At 42.0% G+C, this 25,586-nt stretch overlaps 1 protein-coding gene across 3 annotated transcripts in view; it reads left to right on the plus strand.

The window, feature by feature from the left end:
• The first annotated feature begins 6,640 nt into the window (after nucleotides 1-6,640).
• The window catches only part of OPRM1 (opioid receptor mu 1), a 158,992-nt gene continuing 140,046 nt past the window's right edge, over nucleotides 6,641-25,586 (plus strand). Inside the window, exon 1 of one of the 3 annotated variants that reach the window (XM_072140977.1) lies at nucleotides 6,641-7,188. In XM_072140977.1, coding sequence (XP_071997078.1) covers nucleotides 6,902-7,188 — 287 coding nt within the window. In that variant the 5' untranslated portion in view covers nucleotides 6,641-6,901. The remainder of the gene's footprint in view (nucleotides 7,189-25,586) is intronic. The other 2 variants (XM_072140979.1, XM_072140978.1) reach the window with 2 other exon arrangements.

Genomic DNA, 25,586 nt, shown 5'->3' on the forward strand with positions numbered 1-25,586 from the left:
AGGTCGGTTGGGGCATGATCAGATAGGACAATGTTGCCGGTAGAAGCTGTGGGTTCCCAGGTGAGTGCCCTGTGTTGGAAAAGGAAGAAGTCTATGCAACTATAGGAGTCATGTACTGGGGGAGTAGTAGGTGTAATCCCTGTCTTTAGGATGTAGGATCCGTCAAATGTCCACCAATTGAAGACTATGCAGGTCTCTTTTGAGGGAGCTCAACTGTCGCATTGGGACATGACTCTTCTCTGAGGAGGTATCAATTTTAACATCTAATTGGAAGTTGAAGTCTCCACCTAGCATCAGCATCCCTCCGAATACCCCGACAACTCATTCAGTATCTTCCTACAGACTGGGATTGGGGCGCGTTTGGGTAGATACTGATTCGCTAATGTGAAGATCTGATCAAAAATTAGCAATTTAAGAAAGGCATATCTACCTGCTTCATCTAGCCGCTTGTCTAGGACCACATGCGGGAGGGAATGGTGGACTGCAATCGACACACCCCTAGAGCGTGAGTCAGGGTTGGAGCTTTGGAACCAGTTGTTGAAATATCAATCTCTAATCACTGGAAAGTGGACGGTTTTGAAGTGTGGCTCCTGCAAAAATAGGACTTGACACCCTGTCTGTGCATGCCATAAAGAATTTGAGATCTTTTCTGGGGGACGTTCAACTCCCGTGCATTGAGAGAGCCAATTTTAACAGTCTCCATGGGTGGTGGATAGTCGGAATCTTGTTTCATGTGTAGATCAATAAGGTTTGGAGGGAAACCGGCTGGGGACTGAGGAAGAGACACTATGGAAGAAAAAAGGGTGTAGGGTTCATAACCAACAAACTACAGAAGGAGCAGGATCAGAGTCAAAAAGGAAAACCTTAAGGTAAGCACCACGAGAACAAAACACCAATAGAAAAACAAACAAAAAGTTTGTATGGGGACAGTAAAGAAGAGTGGAAACTCTACTGCAGGCAGGCCAGCTGCCTGCAGTATCCCCGGTGGGTAGTAAGCTAGCTACAGAAGGCACAGCCGCCCACTCCGTCACAGCCGATACAGGACTCAGAATGTATCGAGCAACATAAAGGAGGGGTGGATAGGAGAGGGAGCGCAAAGTAGAGGGGATGGGAGAGTGGGAGGCAGAGAAATTGACTAGAGAGAAGCAACAGGGTAACCCCATGTGCTGTATCTACTTATAGCAAACTTTACCTACTACAGTAACTTCACATGCTAAATAGGTCAGGGGCCTGACCTATCAGCTTCAAAGCATGTCGTAGTAAGCTAAATTCACCAAACTAAACAAACATGGGGCAGTCTTCCCTGTCCCAGGTCATGGCCCAGGCAAGGGGGGCCCCTTCGCACCCAGCGTCTCGGGGGTCTACCCGGTGGCAAAGGGCCTGCCTGGTGCAATGGTGGCGTAGTGAGCGCAGGCCAATCTGGTATGTATAGAACCGAAAAGCCCAAAGTCTTTGCCAGGGCCGGGTGCCATATCACAAATCTTCGATCAGCTTGCTGTATCTGAAGGCGGAATGGAAATCCCAAGGTGTAAGCCATATTCTTTTGTCACATGTCTTGCAGGAGAGGCTTAAGAGCTTTCTTCTTCAGTAATGTCGGGTGAGATAGATCAGGCAGGAGTTGCGAGTGAGCCCCCTGATGGACAATATCCCCTGCCAGACGAGCCCGTGACATAATAGCGAGTTGATATCCTACATTTAACATCTCTAGGTGGTTCTTGTACCTGGAGAGAGCGGTGGGCTCTATCCAACTCCAACGGCAAGTACAATCTTTCATTAACAACAAGCTGAGCCGCCTCTGAGGAGGACACCCTAGCTCCCAGTTGCTGGACTTCTTCCAGTACACCATTCAGCTCTGCAGTATATGATTGTTTCAACCTTGCCACATAGCTCTCCATGTCATCTCTGGTGGGTATAGTGCACAGGTGAGAGCTCAAAGCACGCAACTCCGCCAGAGCATCGAATTCTTGCTGGGATCCTGGTGTTCCCCCAGGATAGAAAGGGCCTGCACGCCTCCGTTCCCGATTCTAATGCTTCATGCAGGTTCCTCCAATACCTCCACTCTTGGCCGGATGTCTGCTGGTAGTCTTCGGTTCCAGGAGGCCTGCAGGGAGACTGCCGCCATTGCAGGTGACCGGGATCCAGTTGAGGCTAAGGCCTTCTGATGATACATACATACAGTGTGCCGCCATATACCATATAATACATACAGGTTGCCCCCATGTACCATATAATACATACAGGGTGCCCCCATATACCATATAATACATACAGGGTGCCCCCATATACCATATAATACATACAGCATGCCACCATATACCATATAAGGCTACATGCACACTGCCGTGTGCCCGCCGCACCGTAGCACGGCGGGCACACGGCAGTGCGGGGAGAGGAGGAGGAGGTGAGCGCCGCTCCCCCCCTACCCCTAACCATAGGAAAGTATGGGCCATAATACGGGAAAAGATAGGACATGTCCTATCTTTTCCCGGGCTACGGAGCGGTAAGGTGCCGCACGTGTGCGGCACCACACCGCTCCCGTACAATGCCGTGAGCCCATAGAAGTGTATGGGGGACGTATATCAGCCGTATATACGTCCCCCATACATGTGTATGAATGTAGCCTAATACATACAGTGCGCCACCATATACCATATAATACAGTGTGCCGCCATATACCATATAATACATACAGGGTGCCGCCATATACCATATATAAGACATACAGCGTGTCGCCGTATACCATATAATACACACAGCGTGCCGCCGTATACCATATAATACATACAGCGTGCCGCCGTATACCATATAATACATACAGCGTGCCGCCGTATACCATATAATACATACAGTGTGCCCCCGTATACCATATAATACATACAGCGTGCCCCCATATACCATATAATACATTCAGCCTGCTGTCATATACCATATAATACATACAGCGTGCCGCCATATACTATACAATACATACAGCGTGCTGCCATATACCATACAATACATACAGCGTGCCCCCATATACCATAAAATACATACAGCGTGCCCCCATATACCATACAATACATACAGCGTGCCCCCATATACAATATAATACATACAGCATGCCGCCATATACCATATAATATATACAGCGTGCCGCCATATACCATGAAATACATACAGCGTGCCGTATTTTACATGGTGGCATGCTGAATGTACACACACATACTGAGTATACATACAGCAAATACACATTTATAAACAGTATATACACCAAATATACACACACATACATATATGTACAGAATATACAAATTTATATATACACACACACATATATACATACATTCATACACACACATATAATACACATACATACATAGAAGTTACCTTACCTTTTTTCTTCTTCCATCGTCGGGCTTGTCCGACGGTTTGGGGGGGGGGGCTTTGCTGGGGAGGTGGGAATCGGTCCTGTGGGAAAGGGGGGAATCGGAGCCGGGGGGGGATTAGAGCAGGGGGTGGGGAAACGGTGTGGACTTTGGACTGGGGCAGGTGCCTTTGCCGGCCGGGTGGATGTGCCGGGCGGCCGGTGGATGTGATGAGCGGACCGCGTGGGGAAGTGCAGGCTGGTGGGCGTGTTGATGTGATGGGCGGGCTGCGAGTGGAAGTGCCGGTGAGCGGGTGGAAGTGATGGGCGGGATGCATGGCGAAGTGCCGTCGGGTGGATGTGATGGGCATGCCGCGGGGGAGTGTGGCGGCCAGCGGGCGTGTTCATGTGATGGGCTGGCTGCGTAGGGAAGTGACAGCAGGCTGGTGGGTGTGATTGGCGGGTTATGGGCGAGTCTGCCCGCCAGCGGGCGGGTTGATGTAAAGGGCAGGTCCATGTGCTGGCCGACGGAGGCGCGGGGTACGTCCTGGCCTGAGCACATGCCGGCGGGCGGGAGCCCGACGCCGCCCCCTTGTCTAGCAGGAGGCGCGCCGCCTGAGGCGAGAATCTCAACTCGCCTCATGGCAGGTGCGCCCCTGCACACATGCACTTTTTGTACTTATGTTGTTTTTAATGTGACTAATAAATCCAAGAAAGGGGGGAATCGGAGCCGGGGGGATTAGAGCAGGGAGTGGGGAAACGGTGTGGACTTTGGACTGGGTCAGGTACCTTTGCCGGCCGGGTGGATGTGCCGGGCGGCCGGTGGATGTGATGAGCGGACCGCGTGGGGAAGTGCAGGCTGGCGGGCGTGTTGATGTGATGGGCGGGCTGCGAGTGGAAGTGCCGGTGAGCGGGTGGAAGTGATGGGCGGGATGCAGGGCGAAGTGCCGTCGGGTGGATGTGATGGGCATGCCGCGAGGGAGTGTGGCGGCCAGCGGGCGTGTTCATGTGATGGGCTGGCTGCGTAGGGAAGTGACAGCAGGCTGGTGGGTGTGATTGGCGGGTTATGGGCAAGTCTGCCCGCCAGCGGGCGGGTTGATGTAAAGGTCAGGTCCATGTGCTGGCCGACGGAGGCGCGGGGTACGTGCTGGCCTGAGCACATGCCGGCGGGCGGGAGCCCGACGCCGCCCCCTTGTCTAGCAGGAGGCGCGCCGCCTGAGGCGAGAATCTCAACTCGCCTCATGGCAGGTGCGCCCCTGCACACATGCACTTTTTGTACTTATGTTGTTTTTAATGTGGTTTTTTACTACAACTGGAGTGCTGGATAACCTTTTTCCATTTTCTACAATTGTTGCTAGCCGTTACCGACACAGTTCCAGAGGATTGATGAGCTTCTTCATCCACCCCCCTTCCCTCCTGAGCACTGGTGGCTACATGCTCGATTCACCACATTAAGTGAACTGACATTCTTCTTTTCAATGTGTCATATACATACAAGATAGATTCTGTAGGTTTGTTCTTAAATTGAATTTGTATGTAAGTTGGATCCGTATACCTTATAATTGTTACCCCAGCCAAAATTTTTTGGTGGCTGTGACAGTTGGATTTTAAAAATGTTGGGTTGTCATAAGAACCAGGATTGACAATAAATTGCAGACACCTTTGATAACTGTTACAGCTAATCATTGTAGCTGATGTCATGGCAACCCTGAGGACCCCAGGGCTGCCTTACAGCATGATCTTACAGCATGCTTACAGCATGATCTAACAGTGCAGCTGTCAGCCTATGCAGAAAGCATTGTATTGCAGTATATTACACAGTCAGCCTATGCTTTCTGTATAGGCTGACAGCTGCAATGTTAGATCATGCTGTTAGATCTTACTAATGTATTGCAGTATATTACAATGAACAAGTGATCGAATTATCACTTGTTCATGTCACACCCTGGGACAAAATAAAACAGTAAAAAAAGTTTTTAAAAAAAGTGTAATTAAAAAAATTATTAAAAAAGAATAAAAGTCCTGCGAACTCCCATCCCATGTAATAATCAAATAAAACATAAAAAAGTGGAAATCACCCAAAAAATACAACATATTGGGTATCGCAACATCCGTAACGACCCGTACAATAAAATAAAATTGTCACTGAACCTGTAAGGTGAACGCCGTAAAAAAAACTTCACAAAAATTATGAAATTTTCACATCTGACCTCATAAAAAGCGCATAAAAAGTGATCAAAAGTAACATTTAACCCTACATGATACCTTCTACAAAATACAGCTTGTCCCGCGAAAAATAAGCTCTAAAACAGCTCAGTAAGCAAAAAAATATAAACGTTATGCCCATTGTTACATGGTGTTACATGGTTACATGGTGTTACATGGTGATGCAAATTTCTCACAAGATGAGTTCTATAGTCCGTGTTTAAATGGACTGAAAACGCATGCTTTAAAGCGGTCCAAAAACCAAAAGTGTGGCACCACCCTCAGTGTAAAAAAATCTTTGGAAATTTCTCTGTACCCTTTTAAACATAATTATAATTTTCATTCTATTCCAAAATACCTGCCATTTAGGAAAAGATATGAAATAGTCATCTAATCTTTACATTTTTCTCTTGATGAAGTAAATATGATCAGAAAAATCTTATGATTGACTTTCTGTATGATTTATCTGATGGACAATTGTCATTGTTACATAATCAATAGTATTATTTCCCTGTAACAGTTGATTAAAAAAATGAATAAACTACAAGCTTGGTTGATGTTATTGATATGTATTGGGCACATATGTTTTTTTTTTCTTTTACAGTAGTAACTCAGCAGGTTTTAATTTCTTGCAATTGAGATAATCAAAGTGTGTAGGAAAGCAAAAACGCTTTAAAGCTCTGCTAACCCTCTTAATGTGTGCAATGGGAATGAACATTTGGCTTTTATGTGCCTTTCTCAGCTGTTTACTTTAGTCATGATAGCCAAAGAAGAGTCGGAAATGCTGACTATGCAATGCACAGGTACAATTGCCAATGTAGTTGAATTAACACCTTGACTAGTGAAGCATACATCACAATGGTTACTGGTGAAATCTGGTAAAATGAAACTCAAAAAGATTTGGAATATAATGCCCTCTGTCTATTGATTTGTCATCCCTATATGTAATAATACTCAGTTGCTTAGCCCTGCTAACATGGTCTAGTACACATAGCCCTCTGCTGTGTCAGCCTGAGATGCTCAGCTAGATTGATAATGGTGAGCTAAGAGGTGTGGTATTTATGGAGATGCAGCAGGTAGTAGCCACCACTAGGCACATGGACACTGCTTCTTCAAAGACCACTCGTTTCTATGTGTAACCTGGAGCCAGGACTCTGCTTTATGTTGCCATCTCTGTCATTGCCTAGTTACTAGCTGGCTGAAAGGTTTCTCTATGTGACTGTAAAGAGGAGGGGGAGAGGGGGAAGTAGCAGAAGAGGAGGAGGAAGATGTGAAAGAGACTGAGGGGACTGTAGATCCTACGCTCAGATCCTAGCCTGTCATACCTCTCAAGTATCTGTAGCTGCTGTCAACATGGACATTATTATGAACGGCTCCTTGACGCTCCCTGACAGCCTTCTCAATACTAGCACTGCTGAACTAGGGTTCAATGGCTCGTTGTCAGCCATGAGATGTCCTGTTGGTACCCTGGGTAACACAACCAGACCAGATGGAAACCAGTCTTATTTCTGCAATGGGCGAGAGCATGAACATGAAGATACCAACTCCATCATTATAGCCATCATCATTACAGCTCTGTACTCCATGATCTGCGTGGTGGGGCTCTCTGGAAACGTTCTGGTCATGTATGTCATTGTCAGGTAAGCAGGCTGATGAATACCTTGGTATGTGGAGGGGACAGGTAGTAAAATGTTAAAAGTGGGCAATAAGTAGGGAAGGCCACTTAAGCAGGTATGTAAGGAAGTGATGTGCTGAGAGGTTGGTATATTCGCAAGATCATGTGATGGTTTGTTGTTAAAGGTAAATGCATAAGAAAAATCCTAAAAAAGGAATAATGACCTGAGACAATTCTGTAAATCATTCCTCTTAATAGTGTGATCTCCTATTCTGATGACATCATTTTCTTATGGGATGGCTGACAAATATATAGAACTGTTCTAGGTTTAACATCCTGTAATGTGTATGTGTGCACAATGTCAGAAGCAATACACTATTTAGAAAATAAATAAAATATAAAGAGGAGCATTGATATCAAAAATCCCTTTTTATATCGGAAAGTAAAGTTTTATGTACTTCAAATTTGCTCACATCTGATATCTTTCCCCTTTAGACTACATTTACACATTGCGTTTTCATTCAGTTTTGGAACGCAATCCAACAGCTAAGGATAGTAGATTTGCATAATTAGATTGCTGTTAACATTTGTGTGTACAAAACACAAATGATAAAGCAATGTTCATGCTTGCGAAGACATTGCATTTTTGTAAACGCAAATGTTAACAGTAATGTAATAAGGAAAATCTCCTCTTCCCAACTTTTGTATTGCGATTCAAAACGCAATGTGAATGCAAACTCAATCTGAGTCCTCAATTTGCACTTCAGTGCTGAAATTGCTGATTGGAGACTATGCTGGCTGATGTGTAGGATCTGTATTAATCTCCTGCTGATCACATTATCACAATAACACAGAGATCCAGAGATGTTGTGAGGACATACAGTTCTACACTCTGGTATATGGATGTGATAAACATGGGGGGCAGGGGATCTCATAATGGGCAGAATGCTTAGCATGCCGCTTTTCCGACTTGAGCACTGTGAAGACACTAACTCTTCATGGGTTGATTGGTTGAGGGTTACATTGCATAGTGCTGTAACAACAACCTCTTTAGAGGTAACATTCAAGGTAAATGTAAACAAAACAGTTTATTATTAGGGATATAAGGGACTAGATCATAACATACAGAATCATGAAACATGTGGCCGGATAACATGTATGTGTACATTATTTGGGTATAGCCATGGTTAGTATAGTAAATTATATATTAACATGCTCTTTTTTCTGAGCATTGGCATTCAGTGAAACTGAGCATATGTGTTTTCCATAAAGAAACTCTTCCAGTGACCTATCTATTTTCTGCCACTACCATATTTCTCTAACAAATAATGATTATGAAAAATCTAAATGGGATTATGGTTTAAAATAAATTAAATGGGTTTGTAAAATGCTGTGACATGGATGATAATAGGAACAGGGGGGGGGGGGGCAGTTTCTTAACATACACTCCATACCAAATTTAGCTTTTATTGTGCGTTCACAAGTGGTGAATTCATGGAAGAGAACATATATAATTGGCAGCAATCTATTGGGCCTATATTTTGTTTAAATAGAAGAGCCCCTACATTTTAATACCAATATAAGGGTGATCCTATAAACAATGCATGGTAGTAATTATATTTGTAATTAACAACATCATGGAAGGAATAATTATATTTTGTCAAGATTGCCTTTTATATGTAAGGCACATATACTATCCATTTAAGCCGTCTGTGAGAGAACACTGCCATCTACAGGAACTGCTGCGCTACACATGATTGGAAGAAGGAAAACAAAACATAATAATGGGAGAAATATTTGTTATTAGGGCTCATGTGTCAAACTCTTTACACCCAACAAAGAGTAAAATTTTCTCATAAAATATCTTGGTTCCCTGCTTAATAAACCATTTTTAAAATATCAACAGCAATTACAATTTTTATTTGTCTTTTTTGACATTAAAAATACGTACATATACATATATAATTTATATCCCCCAGCTACTTGTAAAAGTAAAAATAGTATATGTAATGTATAAATTGTCATAGATATCATCATTTTCTAGGTGTTGTAAGAATATAGGACTTCAATGAACCTGTGACCATGAAAATAGATTTCTATCTGCAAGCAGATTGATTTATTTTTGTGGGAAAAGATTCAGTATACTTAGCATACAGTTTTGGTTTAAACAAGCGAGAAACTTCCAATACTTCAAAGAAATCTTACTAGTTTGCATGATTAAAAACTTTTCAGATGTTTATTTTGTTCTAGTTTTCTGTGATTTCATATTCATAATCGCTTTTTTTGTACACATGCAAGGTTTTTGCGGAATAACTCCATTGGTTTAAATATTAACTGCCAATATACTATACAGGCGGTCCCCTACTTAAGAACACCCGACTTACAGACGACCCCTAGTTACAAACGGACCTCTGGATGTTTGTAATTTACTGTACTTTAGTCCTAGGCTGCAATAATCAGCTGTAACAGTTATCAAAGGTGTCTGTAATGAAGCTTTATTGTTATTCCTGGTTCTTATGACAACCCAACATTTTTAAAATCCAATTGTCACAGAGACCAAAAAGATTTTGACTGGGGTTGCAATTATAAAATATACAGTTCCGACTTACATACAAATTCAACTTAAGAACAAACCTACAGACCCTATCTTTGTAAGCAGTCAATTGTATCAATTTTTTTTTTTTTTCTCATCACACAAGACTCAATGAAGCTTTCTATAATGGATTTACTATGGATTTTGTAGCCATACAAATCTGATTTCAGTATGCGGTTACTAGTTGCAACTGAATGCAGCCCTAAAGACAACAGAATTCAGTTTTACTGTATTTAACTGTATGACACATATAATGATGACTCTGATGCATAAGTAAATACTCTGGATAAGATTATAGGAAATCTAACATCAAAATCAAGCATAAACCAGGGACACTTCTCATAGATGGAGATATTGTGACTGTGATAATCTTCATATATTCGTTATGCAGGGCCTCCTTCCTATTAGAAATCAATTTTTTTAATTATGCTAATAAACAGAAGGGGGGGGGGGCATTACCAGGGACACACATACAGACACACATTCCCTTCCCCCTGCTCACTCAGCACTTCTCACTCTCTCTGCCTGATGTAATTTCACACAGTGGGAGGGAGGAAGTGCTCCTGCACATTGTATCATAGTATATAAGGCTGGAAAAAGACGCAAGTCCATCAAGTCCAACCTTTAAGAATTAAATAAATGTTTTATCCCCATAACCCGTGATATTTTTTCTCTCCAGAAAGTCATCCAGGCCTCTCTTGAACATGTACATAGAGTCCACCATAACAACCTCCTGCGGCAGAGAGTTCCACAGTCTCACTGCTCTTTCAGTATAGAACCTTTGTCTATGTTGATGGTAAAATCGCCTCTCCTCTAGGCGTAGAGGATGCCCCCTTGTCCTGGTCACAGGCCTAGGTATAAAAAGATCTTTGGAGAGATCCTTGTACTGTCCGTTCCGGTATTTGTACATTGTAATGGGGTCTCCCCTCAGTCGTCTTTTTTCTAAACTGAATAATCCCAAATTTTTTAATCTGTCATTGTATTCTAATCCCCCCATTCCCCTAATAATCCTGGTTGCTCTCATCTGCACCCGTTCCAGCTCTACTATATCCTTTTTATACACTGGTGCCCAAAACTGTACACAATATTCCATGAGTGGTCTGACCAGGGATTTGTAGAAGGGCAAAACTATGCCTTTATCATGAGAATCTACATCCCTTGATACATCCCATAATTTTATTTGCTTTAGCAGCAGCCACCTGTCTCTGGTCACTAAAATTAAGTTTACCATCCACCAATACCCCCAAGTCCTTTTCAGCTCCAGTTTTACTAAGTAATTGACCGTTTAGAACATAATTATACTTTTTGTTTCCATGGCCCAAATGCATAACTTTACATTTATCTACATTAAGCCTCATCAACCATTTCTCTGCCCACTCCTCAAGCTTCCACAAATCCCTCTGTAATGCTAAACTATCGACCTCAGTTTACACAGCTTAGTATCATCTGCAAATATTGAAACTTGACTGTGTAAACCCACTACAAGGTCATTAATAAAAATATTAAAAATAAGTGGCCCCAATACTGACCCCTGTGGCACTCCACTGGTAGCATCAACCCAATCTGGGAATGTGCCATTAATGACCACCCTCTGTTTTCTATCACTAAGCCAATTACTTACCAAATACAAAGATTTTCTCCTATTCCCAGCAGTCTCATTTTATATACCAACCTTTTATGTGGCACCGTGTCAAATGCCTTTGAAAAGTCCAGAGATACAACATCCACAGCGTCTCCCAGATCCAGTCTTGAACTTACCTCCTCGTAGAAACCAATCAGATTAGTCTGACAGGACCGATCTCTCATAAACCCATGCTGACGCTGGGTTATAAGGTTGTGCACAGTGAGATACTCCAGGATAGCATCTCTAACAAACCCCTCAAATATTTTCCCCACCACAGAAGTTAGACTCACGGGTCTGTAGTTTCCAGGATCGCTATTTGATCCTTTTTTGTATATTGGTACCACATTTGCTATGCACCAGTCCTGTGGAACATAACCAGTCCTCAGTGAATCTTCAAATATTAAAAACAATGGTCTGTCTATCACTGTACATAATTCATGCAGAACCCGGGGGTGTATGCCATCTGGCCCCGGTGATTTATCTATCTTAGTGGTTGCGAGGCGGCACCATACCTCTTCCTGGGTTAAACTGTTGATATTCCAAAAAGAATTTACATTATTCCTCATTGTGTCTTCCACCAGGGGATTTTCCTGGGTAAAGACAGTTGAGAAGGCGACATTCAGTAGATTGGCCCTTTCCTCATCTCCTTCCACCATGACCCCCATGTTATTTCTAAGGGGACCCACACACTCTGTTTTTAGTTTCTTATCATTTATATACTTGAAAAAAAATTGGGATTATTTTTGCTCTCCCTGGCAATATTTCTCTCAGTCTCTATTTTTGCGGCCTTTATCTGCTTTTTACAGGATCTATTTTTATCTCTATAATCCTGTAATGCCTCATTGCTACCTTCACGTTTTAGCACCTTAAACGCTTTATCTTTCTCGCTTATTGCTTTCCTTACAAGACTAGTTAGCCACATAGGCTTTTTCTTGTTCCTTTTATGCTTTTTCCCATAAGGTATGTGTTTCTCACAGGACTTTTTCAGAATATATGAGAAAAAGTCCCATTTTTGGGGGGGGCTTTTGTCTTTGAGAACATTATACCAGTCTATGCCTTTAAGGTCTTCCCTTAGTTGCTGAAAATTTGCCCTCCTGAAGTTTAGAGTGTTGGTTGCCCCTTCACTAACGCTCTTAGTAAAGCGTAATACAAAATCAATGATATTATGATCACTATTCCCCAGGTTCCCCCCAACCTGTAGTTTTGATACCCTATCAGGTCTGTTGGTAAGGATAAGGTCCAGCAGTGCCCCCCCTCTTGTTGGCTCCAGGACTAGTTGCGACAGGTAATTGTCTTTTGTTGTTGACAAGAACCTGCTACCTTTGAAGGACCTGCAGGTTTCTGCCCCCCCAGTCAATATCTGGGTAATTGAAGTCCCCCATGATAAGTACTTCACCATGCTTTGAAGCCGCATCAGCATTTCCTCTGCTGCCTCCATTATATTTGGAGCCTTATAACAAACCCCTAGTAGTATTTTATTATTCTTTTTCCCTCCTCTTATCTCCACCCATAGGGACTCCACATTTGCATTTGCGTTACTGATGTCATCTCGCAAGACAGGCTTGAGGCAAGAATTCACATATAAACAAACCCCTACCCCTTTTTTATTTATACGATCCTTTCTAAAAAGGCTATAACCATCTATAGTAACAGCCCAGTCATAGCTACTGTCCAGCCATGTCTCGCTGATACCCACTATATCATATTTCCTCTCCAACATCAAGAGTTCCAGTTCCTCCATTTTGTTTGTGAGGCTTCTGGCATTTGTGTACATACACTTTATATGGTTTTCCCTGTCCGTATTCCTTTTGTCCTTATTCCACAATCTCATTCCAGCCCCCCATCCTCCCCCATGGACTATGACTCTTCCCAGCTCTCTATCTACACTTCCCAGCTCTCTTCCCAGCTCTCTATAGAGCCCTGCACAAGTGTACTTGCCCTCCCCCCAGGTCTCTAGTTTAAACACTCCTCCAACCTTCTAGCCATTTTTTCCCCCAAAACAGCTGCACCCTCCCCATTGAAGTGCAGCCCATCCCTGCTGTAGAGCCTGTAGCCACCTATACAGCCGCCTGTAACAGCCTATGAAACCAGAGCATGGAGGAGAATTGTTTTGAAAAAAATTAAATGTATGTAAAAAAAAAAGAAAATGGAGAAAACAACAAGCACACTTGTTTTTGGTTCTTTTTTCGCTATCCACATTCAAAAATCCATAACTTTTGTACAGTACAGAGCTGTTTGAGGGTTTATTTTCTGCATAAAAAATTTTACTTCTCAGTGACGCTATTTATTATTCCATGCTGTATACTAAGAAGTAGTGAAATTGTGAAAGTAGCAGTCTGGAAATTTGGGCGCTAGTTTCCGTTATTTCCGGGATTCCCCGACGGCAATAACTGCTTTTATATTTTGATAGATCAGGCGTTTTGAGACGTGCCAATACCTAACATGTTTGTAATTTTTATTGTTAATGATGTTTCATATCAGTTCTAGAAAAAGGAGAGTGATTTGAATTTTTATTTTTACTTTTTTTTGTTACTATTTTTAGACCCTACAGGGTACTTTAACCTTAGAGGGTCTGATCATTCCTACCATATATTGCAATACTACTGTATTGCAGTATATGGCATTTTTACACCATATTCATTACAATAAGCCACTGGCTCACAGTGACAAAACTGTAGATGCCATGCAGCCTCAATTCTGACAAATACCCGAGGCTGTCATGGAAACTGATTGCTGCTCCCCAATTATATTGCGGGGAGCGACAATTGGAACGTTTGTTTGTCTCTTAAATGCCGCCGGGGCATCGGAAGGGTTAATGCTTACAATTGGTGCTAGCACTGATCACAGGTATAAGCAGTGGGTGTTTGTCTTCAACAACTTGCTGCATATTGCATGAGTATATCTCATGACTTTCTTATCTCCCCTGCAGTTGCTGGAATGGACCTTGGTCCAGCCGTCTGTTGCTGACAGGGCCACTGCGGGACATAGTTCTTGTATTCCCAGCTGTCTGAATACAAATTGCGGTAAAGTGAGTGTTATGGAGACAGGAGAGTTGCCCCATGTCTAGCTTGCCAGATCTCTTACACTCACAGGTCATAGGTTAGTTATCACTGCCCTATAGTTTCATGCTGTGCAAAGACTCCTTAGGGTAGTAAAGATTAGTTTTGTTGAGTAATAATAGACAAGTTGGTGATCCAGCACTTGCATACTTGAAGTTAAAAATCCATTTTCTTTATTATGACTTCATTAAAAATAGAAAAATGTGACATACAAAAAAAAAGGAAGTAGTAAACTTACATACAAGATAAAAAATATAGTACAGATGGACCTACGCGTTTTGGACGTTACATATTTCGTCCTTAGTAAGGGTCTACCATTTCTGTACTAAAAGGCACTTTTAAACAACGCTGACAGGTTTTTTAAAGGTACCATTTAGTACAGAAATGGTCTATTACAATTTCACCTGGACCGACACAGGACTTCCGTATTATGCATCCTGGGCAGCGTTCACACTGAATATAGCAGATTGAACTAACAATGGATTTGTGAGCCGTATACCTCCTTTCTATTGTTTCCCAGTATATTTATTAAGTAATATATGTGGTAAGTAAAGTAATATTGGCTCCCTCATGGCTTGTCAATTTACTTCATCATTATCAACATTTTAAATAAAAATTTGTGTTAACCTGAATATCATTTAAGTCAACAAAGAAATAGCAGTATTTGAGTCATGACTTTGTTCATAAATTCCAGATTTACACCACCTGGTCATTCACTTCTGTCATAATATGTACACTTTCTTATTTGATTTGTTTTGTTTGACTTCCGTTTTGTGCTGAAAAGGAGTTTATTAGCAGCTGTTACTGTGAAAGAGAGTTTGGCCACTGCCAATTGTCACCTAATTGCATATTTTTCACACAAAATAGTTTGAATAAAATTAAAGGGGGGCCTGTTTCCAGAATTTTATCTCACAAACTGGTAAAACTTGCTGGTAAAGAGTTAAAAGTACTTCCTGTTTCATCTAAAATTATCTGGCAACCAGACATGATAGCTAAATTACAGCAGTTTTTTTGTTTCACAAATAAGCAGACATGGGTCAACTTCTGAAGAGAGGAGTCAAGTTTTCTTCCGGGCTGCCCATGAAGCACACCTTTGTGCTCTGTGTCTCTTCAAATCTTTTCCTGAGCAGACAGGAAGTCCTCTTCCTTTTCTTACCCACGAGGGATAGGGCCGAGCTGCAGTGAGTAAAGTTAACAGAGACAAAGGCAGGAACTATTTGGGGAATAAGATTAGATTAGATTTATTGGTTCTTCCAATTCTCTGCTATATTCTACAGTCATGGCAAAAGTGATGAGAATGATACAAATGTTAATTTTTACAAAGTCTACTGCATCAGGTTTTATAATGGCAATATGCATATACTCCAGAATCTTATAAAGAGTGATCAGCTTAACAGCAATTAATTGCAATGTCAATATTTGCCTAGAAAATAAACTTTTTCCCCTAAAACACATTTCAACTTCATTGCAGGCCTCCCTCAAAAGGAGCAGCTAAGCCAGACGCAGTAATGGCTACTAGCTCCATGCTCTGAGGGAGCTCTCCGTCCCCTCTATCCCCTTATACGCTTACCTGCCGGCTGTGCACGCGGGGAATGTGGCGCTTCTGGTCCGTTGCCCTGGGAAGGGAGACATGTTGAGGACGGGCTGGACGCATGGGTGAAGGCACGCCGATGGACACCTCATCCAGGCCCTGAATTCGGGACCATCGCGCGGAGACCGACAGGTGGATCGCAGAAAGGCCCAATACAGCGGCGCGCCACGTGCAGAGGCGAGGTGCGCTGTGCCGCGGCAACGAGGTTGGTCCTGAGGAGGAGCTCCGATCGGCGAGCTCGGCCGGTCCCCTCGAGGTGTGCAGGCGAGCTGATGTTGTGGACCGCGGCGTGGACCGCGTGAATGTGGGCAGTGACCGGGGCCCCAAGAAGCAGGAGCAGGAGGAATCTTGTCCCGGCCGATCTGCGGGAGCCGGCTGGAAAGGACCCCCACAGCAGCTCTAATTGTCTACAAGCCCTTCAAATGAGCCGTGTGCATTGCCTTCCAGGCAGTGGGATCCTCATCGTCCGACGTCTGAAGCCCCGGTATAGTATCTCTTACAGACGGGGAAAGGTGGTGAAGTTATAACCCAACGGCCCTGGGGAACTTGTCCTGTATTTATGTGTATGCCATCTTGGGGATTTAAACCGCTGCTGCGGCTGTTGGAAATGGCAAAATTCGGTATTTTTCTTGCTTCTCATTTCCCTAATGAAATTTCCCTAACTTTTCCGGGGTGCTGTGCCTATCTTGTCAGTTGCTTATGTCCGTTTTTTTTCTATTGGGCATGTTTTTTCGGAATAATATCATTAACGCAGGTATAGGCTGGACTAAGCTGAAGTTTCAGACTGAATGACTAACCATCTAACTAACTTCTGCCTACTAATTTGCTACTTATTTGCTACTACTATTCCGGCATAATACCATTAAAGCATGTATAGGCTGGACTAAGCCGAAGTTTCAGACTGAGTGACTAACCATCCAACTAATTTCTGCCTATTAATTTTCTACTCAACAGCTTTCCTCCTAACTAACTAACAACTTATCTTCCTGGAATTAATGAACTAAGTGTATGTCTCCGCGTGGCTTTAAGCTGTCGTTGATGCGGAAAACGGCAATCTTCTGTAACCTGCCTGTTTTTTTTTTCTCCCCGCTGAGGTCCCCCAAACTATTCTGGAGTGTTGTGTTAGTTGTTTATGACAGCTTTTTTCTTGCACTGGCTTTTTGAATTTTATTAAGGCGGGTATGTGCTGGTCTAAGTGGAGGTCTCAGGCTTATTGAGTTATTAACCATCTAACTACACTCTGTCTAACCACTTGCTATGAAACTGTCTCACTTCTAACTAGTTAACAAACCTTGGAACTAATGGACTAAGCTAGTGGAAAATTGTGCAATAGTCTCCTGGACTAACCGTCTTTCTGCAGGCAACAAAACAATTGCTTTTGGCGGTCATTTCTCCAATATATTTTGTCTGAGGTTTGGGGAACATTGGCTGTTTTTTGGTTTTGTTTCTTTTCTGGTCGGTTCATAACCTGGAAAGGTTAAGTAAGCTATCACTCCCCATATCACTGAGCGACGAAGAAAAATAAACGCTGTGTTTTCACCAATCTCTTAAAATTGACCATACTGTCAACTTGCAGAAGGGGGGAAATAGGGCAGACTAACTGGGTTTTTTTTCAGGGCCTGGGTATAATGACGAGAGGGAAAAACCTACTAAAAAAAAAACACCCCGCCTAAACTAAAAAACCAACTAACCCGCGCCCAAAATAAATCTTCTGTACGAGACCCAACTTCGAATATATCAAAGGGAGTTAACTCTTTACGTTTTAATTTCCAGCCTAGATTAACGCCCCAGATCCCCCCTGTTTCTCAGTCCGACGCCCATTCAAAAGCCATGGCAATGTCTGCGAGAGATGCGCATACCGTAACCTCCTCTGCAAATCAGCAAGGAGTACTTACAGTAGAGGTAATGCAGAGTATGCTAGACAGATTTGAATCTAAACTCCTAACAAAAATGCAGGACATGATGGGGGAATTACAAAAAGAAGTAAGATCAATTGGAGAAAGAATAGACCAGGTGGAAACTAAATTATCGGAAGTAATTGGGTCGCATAATAACCTAATGACCTCGCATACCGAAATGGAACATAAGTTAAATAACCTGGAGTTAAAAATAGGGGATTTAGAGGATAGATCAAGGAGAAACAACGTACGACTGAGAGGCATACCGGAGGCGGTCCCTGACTCAGCTCTTGAGGAATATGCAGGTAAATTTATCTCCGCAATATTACCAGAAGCAAAGGAGACAGATATGCTAATAGACCGTATTCATAGGATCCCGAGACCAAAGCATTTAAAAGCAGACACTCCAAGGGACACCATCTTAAGGATGCATTTTTTCAAAACTAAAAACCTCCTAATACAAGAAACCCGTAGAAACCCAAAGTTCCCTGCACCCTTTGGGAACATTGAGATTTTTTCTGATCTGTCACCGACAACCTTGAAAAGGAGACGTGAATACGGGGAACTAACTAAAATACTTAGAGAAACAGGTCTGGCATATAAATGGGGTTTCCCAGTAAAATTAATTGTTATAAAAGATAAGTCTACTTATACATGTAATAATGTCAAAGAGGCTGAAAATCTATTGGAAAAGTGGGGTCTGTTTAAATGTAAGGCTCCAGAAAAAACTAAGAGTAATATTGAACAGGAGTGGTCGGTAGTAAAATAGGGGATTACGGGGGAGCGGTAGGGACAGTAAACCCTCAATATGGAGACACCAGGTGGAGGGGAACTTTTTCTACCTTAATATAGGAGAGGGAGTACCTTCTTCCTGGCGAAAGTTTGCCCTCTATCCAGTCTGAGAACACTGGATTTGTTAAAATTCTTGCCGGCTAATAGTCTAGCTGGTTATTCAATGTTTTTGTTTATTAAATATGTGGTTGTAGTGGTGTTTTGTATTTATGAGGATTCCTGCTCTGGGAGGGGCAGATTATTTGAAATAAATAAGACTGTATTTATAGCAATGAAAAACGTGGTTAAGATATGGTTATTGAAATAATGTCTTTGAATGTTAATGGGCTGAACACTCCACAAAAGCACACCTCACTCTGGAAAGAAATAATTAATACTCAAGTAGACATAATAGGGATACAAGAAACCCACCTGCTTAAAAAAGATGAATCTCGGCTCCATCACCGGGACTTCCCCTTGATTATCTGCGCAACAGCCAATACCAAAAAGGCGGGGGTGTGTTTGATGTTTAAAAACACTGTAATGTTTAAACTCGCAAGGAAAAAGATCGATGAAGAGGGCAGATACATTATAGTGGTGGGTAAAATAAATGACATTCCCTACACTTTTGTGACAATTTATGCCCCAAATAGAGGTCAAAAAACCTTTCTTAAAAAAATGGTTGCTCTGTTAGAACACAACGCAGAGGGGAAAATTATTATTATGGGGGATTTTAATGCCCTGCCAGATGGAAAATTGGATTGCTCTTCGAGTGCGAGAGGTGATAAAGGAGATCTCGCACAGATAATAAATGAAGAGAGGTTGCATGATGTGTGGCGGTATCAACATGCGGAAGAAAGGGATTATACCTTTTTCTCCTCTAGGCATCTCTCGTACTCGAGGATAGATTTTTATCTGGTAAATAATTTAGCATTAACATCCTGCCTATTCTCTAAAATAGGTCAAATAACCTGGGCGGATCATGCCCCAATATTCTTAACTATCAAGGAAAGCTCTATTGCTTTCACGAATTCCCCCTGGAGGTTAAATAATTCTCTTCTAAAAAAAGATAATACACAAAATTTGATCTCTAGGGCTATAGAGGAGTTCATTGAAATTAATGATAATAAGGAAGTTAATGATGAATCTCTATGGACTTCTCTTAAGCTACACATAAAAGAAGTTTTTAAGCAGATAGCAGCTAGAGAAAAAAGGGCAAAAGATAAAGAAATTCGTGAAATTTTGCTACAGATAGCCATATTAGAAAACTCTAATAAAATAAACCCCTCTCCCTCTGTTAGTAATGATCTCTCGTCACTAAGAGCCATATTAAGAGCACGTATGTTATCAGACTATGAAAGATCTTTAAAGAGATTAAAGCTCCAAAATGACGCCCTGGGAGACAGAGCAAGCGGGACTCTCGCTAAACAGATTAAAAAAAAAACAGCAAAAGAGCGAATAATCCTTACTCAAGAAAGTAATAAAACGCAGCTAAGAGATCCTAGAGAGGTAGCGGAGGCCTTTAGGAAATATTATGCTATACTATATAATTTAAAAGAGGATAAGGATACGTTGCACCCTTCTATAGAGGAAATTCGTAAATTTTTCGCCTCACTCTCACTCCCCAGTATTTCAAAAGAACAAGCCGATAATCTGGCATTGCCTTTCAATCAAGAGGAATTAAAATGGGTTTTAAAGGGTCTCAAACCTAACTCGGCCCCAGGGCCGGATGGTTTGACAAATATGTACTATTCTAACTTTGCTCAGGCCCTCAATCCATTTTTGATTAGAACCTTTAATTTTTGGCAAAATCGGGGAAAGATATCAAAGGCGAACACAGAAGCAATAATTAGAGCAATACCTAAACAAGAGAACGCCTGCCCTATCCCAGAAAATTATAGGCCAATAGCATTGATTAACTGTGATTTAAAAATATATTCTAAGATGCTAGCAAACAGATTAGAAAGAATAATTCCCAGTCTGGTAGCTACAGACCAAACAGGGTTTGTATATGGAAGACAAACCAAAGACGCGACAAGAAGGATGATGGACCTGATCCACGTGGCAAACTCAACAGGAGCCCCGGTTGCATTACTGTCTTTAGACGCCGAAAAGGCATTTGACAGGGTGCATTGGGGCTACCTAAAAGAAGTCCTCTCCAAATTTGGTATTGTTGACCAATTCCAAAAGGCCATCTTAGCCCTCTATTCGGAGCCGTCTGCGCGGGTTTTGATTTCAGGTTTCTTATCCTCAACATTTAATATCTCTAATGGCACTCGCCAGGGGTGCCCTCTATCACCCCTAATATTCGCGCTAGTAATGGAACCCCTGGCAGAAATGGTGAGGTCTAATTCAGAAATTGTGGGTATAACAGTGGGTAGGGAAAGGCACATAATCACCTTATACGCTGACGATGTGATTATCACGTTCCAAGAGCCGGAAAAATCGCTTCCTCACTTGCTACAGATCCTAGGGCGTTTTTCATATATCTCATATTATAAATTGAATATTAAAAAATCTGTTGCTCTCCCAATAAATATTCCATCCACAGCTTGTAGGGAGATGTTTAATAAGTGCGGCATAATTTGGAAACCGGAAGGCATAAAATACCTTGGAATTATTCTGTGCCAAACAACGAATGAGACAATTAGAAAGAACTTAACTAAATTAAAAACAAATCTGAAAACAGACTTTGATAAATTAGGCAAAATTTACTTATCTTGGGTGGCAAGAATCCAGTTTTGTAAGATGACAGTTCTACCTAAGATTCTGTATGTCTTCCGATGCCTGCACACATTAATATCTAATAGAGTCTTAAGAGAGATTCAAATTATGCTTAGTAAATTTGTATGGAATAATAAATATCCAAGAGTAGCAAAGGCGACTCTGTACCTCCCTTTTAATGAAGGAGGCATGGCAATGCCAGACATTGCAACTTACTATAAGGCAGTCTCTATTGACGCACTGCGAGAATGCTGGAACCCGAGAGAAAGCCATAAATGGATAACCCTAGAACAGAGTGTCTTAGGGGGGAGACCCTTAAGATTAGTAATGGAAGCGGCCTGCTTGGGGAATGTAACAATTCCCACAAATATGCCTTCACTACAATACACAGTTAAAACATGGAACTCAGTGGGTGGCAGTATAGGTTTAAAAAGGGGACAAATGTCCATCCGTGCCTTAGAACTACTGATCCCTAATATGACACTTGAGTTGTGGGCTAATAAAGGTTTATATATAATCTCAGACCTCTATGAAGGAAATGTTTTTAAGTCTTTTGAAACCCTTAAGGACCAATTTGACCTCCCGAATAAGGTTTTCTTTCAATATTTACAAATAAGAAGCACATTAGCAAAGGGGCAAAAGGAAGGGAAACCTCATTTGCATCCCCTTAAAAAACTTTTTGAGCCCTCTGATAGAAAAGTTAGGGGTATTTCAATGGTATATAATACTCTTAATTCACAGGGGGAAAGAGACAAGTTGAGATACATGAAAAAATGGGAGTTGGACTTGAATGAGGAATGGGATGTTGAGCAGTGGGCAAAAACTTTTAGGTGGACCACTCAGTGTTCCCCCTGCATAAACCACTTAGAACAAATTAAAAAAATTCATATGAGATGGTATCTTACCCCAGACAGACTCTCCAAGGGAGGAACGTCCTCTCCTTGGTGCTGGCGAGGATGCCGAATTAAAGGTGGACAAGTCCATATGTGGTGGTCTTGCCCTAAATTAATTCCTTTTTGGTCGCAAGTTAGTGACTTGATAAATATTGTTACACAAGCACAGAACGTCATCTCCCCACAGTTAGCTCTCTTACATATAGGGACTGAAAAATTCCCAATAGCACAGAGATGGATCATTACTTACATCCTGATTGCAGCAAGGCAATGTATAGCGGTAAATTGGAAGACGGCACAAAAATTTAAGTTAATAGAAGTCCGCAACAGAATAAACATGTACAGGCATTACGAGATCATGTTGGCGAGAAATTACACGCATCTTTGTACAATTAAAGAAAAATGGGTCCTAAGGGAGAAGTCCCCCTTTTTTGTGGATTGACTATGTGCTGTGTAAGATCCTACAAATTACTCGGTCTAGCCTCTAAGATCACTTAAAGTGCTCAGCCCAACTGAGGTAACAGAAGGGTTATGTTTAGCCCGATATGAAAATAGTTACTTAAAATATAAAACTAAAAGGTTGCCCCTCCCAGACTGCAGCCGCAGAAAATTCTTAATGATGTATTGTTTTATGTTTGTTGTGTTGTTTGTATTTGGAATGTATTTGTAATTTTGTAGAAAATAAAAAAAAAGCTAAGTGATTGCTTCATTAACACAGGTGTGGGTGTTGATAAGGACAGGGCTAGAGATCAATCTGTCATGATTAAGTAAAAATCACACCACTGGACAATTGGCTGGTGCTTGGCAACATTGTTTCTCTTCTGTTAACCATGGTTATCTCTAAAGAAACACGTGCAGTCATCATTGCACAGCACAAAACTGGCCTAGCAGGGAAGAGTATAGCATCTAGAAAGATTGCACCTCAGTCAAAAATCTATCGCATCATCAAGGAATTCAAGGAGAGAGGTTCCATTGTTGCCAAAAAGGCTCCAGGGCTGTCTCTTAAAATTGTTTCAGCTTTGGGATCAGGCTACCAGCAGCGCAAAGCTTGCTCAGGAATGGCAGCAGACAGGGATGAGTGCATCTGCACGCACTGTGAGCTGGAGACTCTTGGAGCAAGGCCTGATGTCAAGGAGGGCAGCAAAGAAGCCACTTCTCTCCAGAAAAAACATCAGGGAGTACACTGCTGAGGACTGGAGTATAGTAATTTTCTCTGATGAATTCCCTTTCCGATTGTTTGGAACATCTGGAAAATGGCTTGTTTGGAGAAAACAAGGTGAGCGATACCACCAGTCTTGTCTCATGCCAACTGTAAAGCATCCTACAACCATTCATGTGTGGGGTTGCTTCTCAGCCAAGGGAATCGGCTCTCTCACAGTCTCGCCTAAAAACACATCCATGAATAAAGAATGGTACCAGAATGTCCTCCAAGAGCAACTTCTCCCAACCGTCCAAGAGCAGTTTGGTGATCAACAATCCTTTTCCAGCATGATGGAGCACCTTGCCATGAAGCAAAGGTGAGAACTAAATGGCTCAGGGAACAAAAGATAGAGATTTTTGGTCCATGGCCTGGACCATGGCACCAGATCTTAATCCCATTGAGAACTTGTGGTCAATCATCAAGAGACGGGTGGACAAACAAAAACCAACAAATTGTGACAAAATGCAAGCATTGATTGTGCAAGAATGGACTGTTATAAGTCAGGATTTGGTCCAGAAGTTGATTGAGAGCATGCCAGGGAGAATTGCAGAAAGGTCCTGAAGAAGAAGGGTCAACACTGCAAATATTGACTTGCTGCATTAACTCATTCTAACTGTCAAAAGCTTTTGTTACTCATATTATGATTGCACTTGTAATTCTGTATGTGATTAAAATATCTGACAAACACACATAAAAATCAGAGGGCAACAGATCATGTGAAAATATAATATTTGTGTCATTCTCAAAACTTTTGGCCATGACTGTACTGTTACTCTGTTCTCTTTTACTGTACCTTGACCGCTATTGCAACTTATTATGCACCCCCTTGTCCCACCAGCACTTTGCAGACAGCAGGTGACGTAAGCTGACTGCCTGCAAATCTTGCGCATGCTCAAGAATACCATTCCTTGTTCAGCTGCACTTCTAACCTGCATGTACAAGATTTGCAGACAGACAGCTGACATCAGTAGCTGTCTGTGAAGAGCAGGCAGGACAGGGGGCGTGCATAATTAGTGGACGAAGGAGCTATGAGTCCCTCAGTTGAGATCACCCGAGTGCTTTAGGCTCATTTACATATTTGTATTAAATTAATTTCCTGCAGTCACTGGATGTAACAAGTAGGGATTTATCCTGTGTTATCTGTAGCTGTATATACTCTCAGTAAAGTTGTTATTGGAATAACCAAATGTGAGGGGGTTGTGTACCGGTGTTGGCGATATATATATATGCATTAGGGCCCGTGCCCCAGATCTTTTACCACCCTAGCAACGCCACTGCTGACCAGTGATCTGTATAAGGTCAAAACAATGTCCTTATCATGAGAAGGACTTCTGCCTTGCAGCGCTGGAGTCCTGGGTTCTAATCCCACCCAGGTCAACATCTGCAAAGAGTTTGTATGTTCTCTCCATGTTTTCAAGGGTTTCCTCGCACACTCCAAAACATACTGGTAGGTTGTTTAGATTGTGAGCCCCATGGGAACAGGGACCAATTTGTCATGCTTTGTGTCATACTACTGAATATTCCATGTCATACACTGGAAAAAAATGTTGTGGTAAAATTGATGAAAACATGAATATGCACTAGCACCTCTTTACTCTTTTGGCAATTGAGATGCCAAATTTATGAAGGTTTTATTATGTTTTAATGGATTTTTTTAAATGATGCTAATAACTTTTTTATACTTTGGTGTAAAGATTTGTGTAAGGTTTTATTTTGTGTTGAATGTGATGATGGTTTCATTGTGTACACTCATATATAAAGCTGAGTGTATATGTGTGTATCTGTGTGTGTATGTATCTATGTATGAAAGCGCCGCATGGAGTGACATGCTCCTGCTTACCTATGAGCTTATTTTTTCTTATTCTTTCTTTTTTTACTTATATTACTCTACGTAAGAGAGATTGCATTATGGACAACAGACCAAGGATAGTTTTTTTCACTTAGAACTATATTAGTGTCTGGATAGCCTGTATGGAGCCGGGGGTCTCTTGTCTACATTAGGGAGCAGCTGCTGGAGCTCAGTGACACATCAGGGCAGCATGCTTCCAGACCTGACATCCCCCAACAAC

This window comes from Engystomops pustulosus, chromosome 3 (genome assembly GCF_040894005.1).
Source record: "Engystomops pustulosus chromosome 3, aEngPut4.maternal, whole genome shotgun sequence".
In the NCBI taxonomy this organism is placed as follows: domain Eukaryota; kingdom Metazoa; phylum Chordata; class Amphibia; order Anura; family Leptodactylidae; genus Engystomops; species Engystomops pustulosus.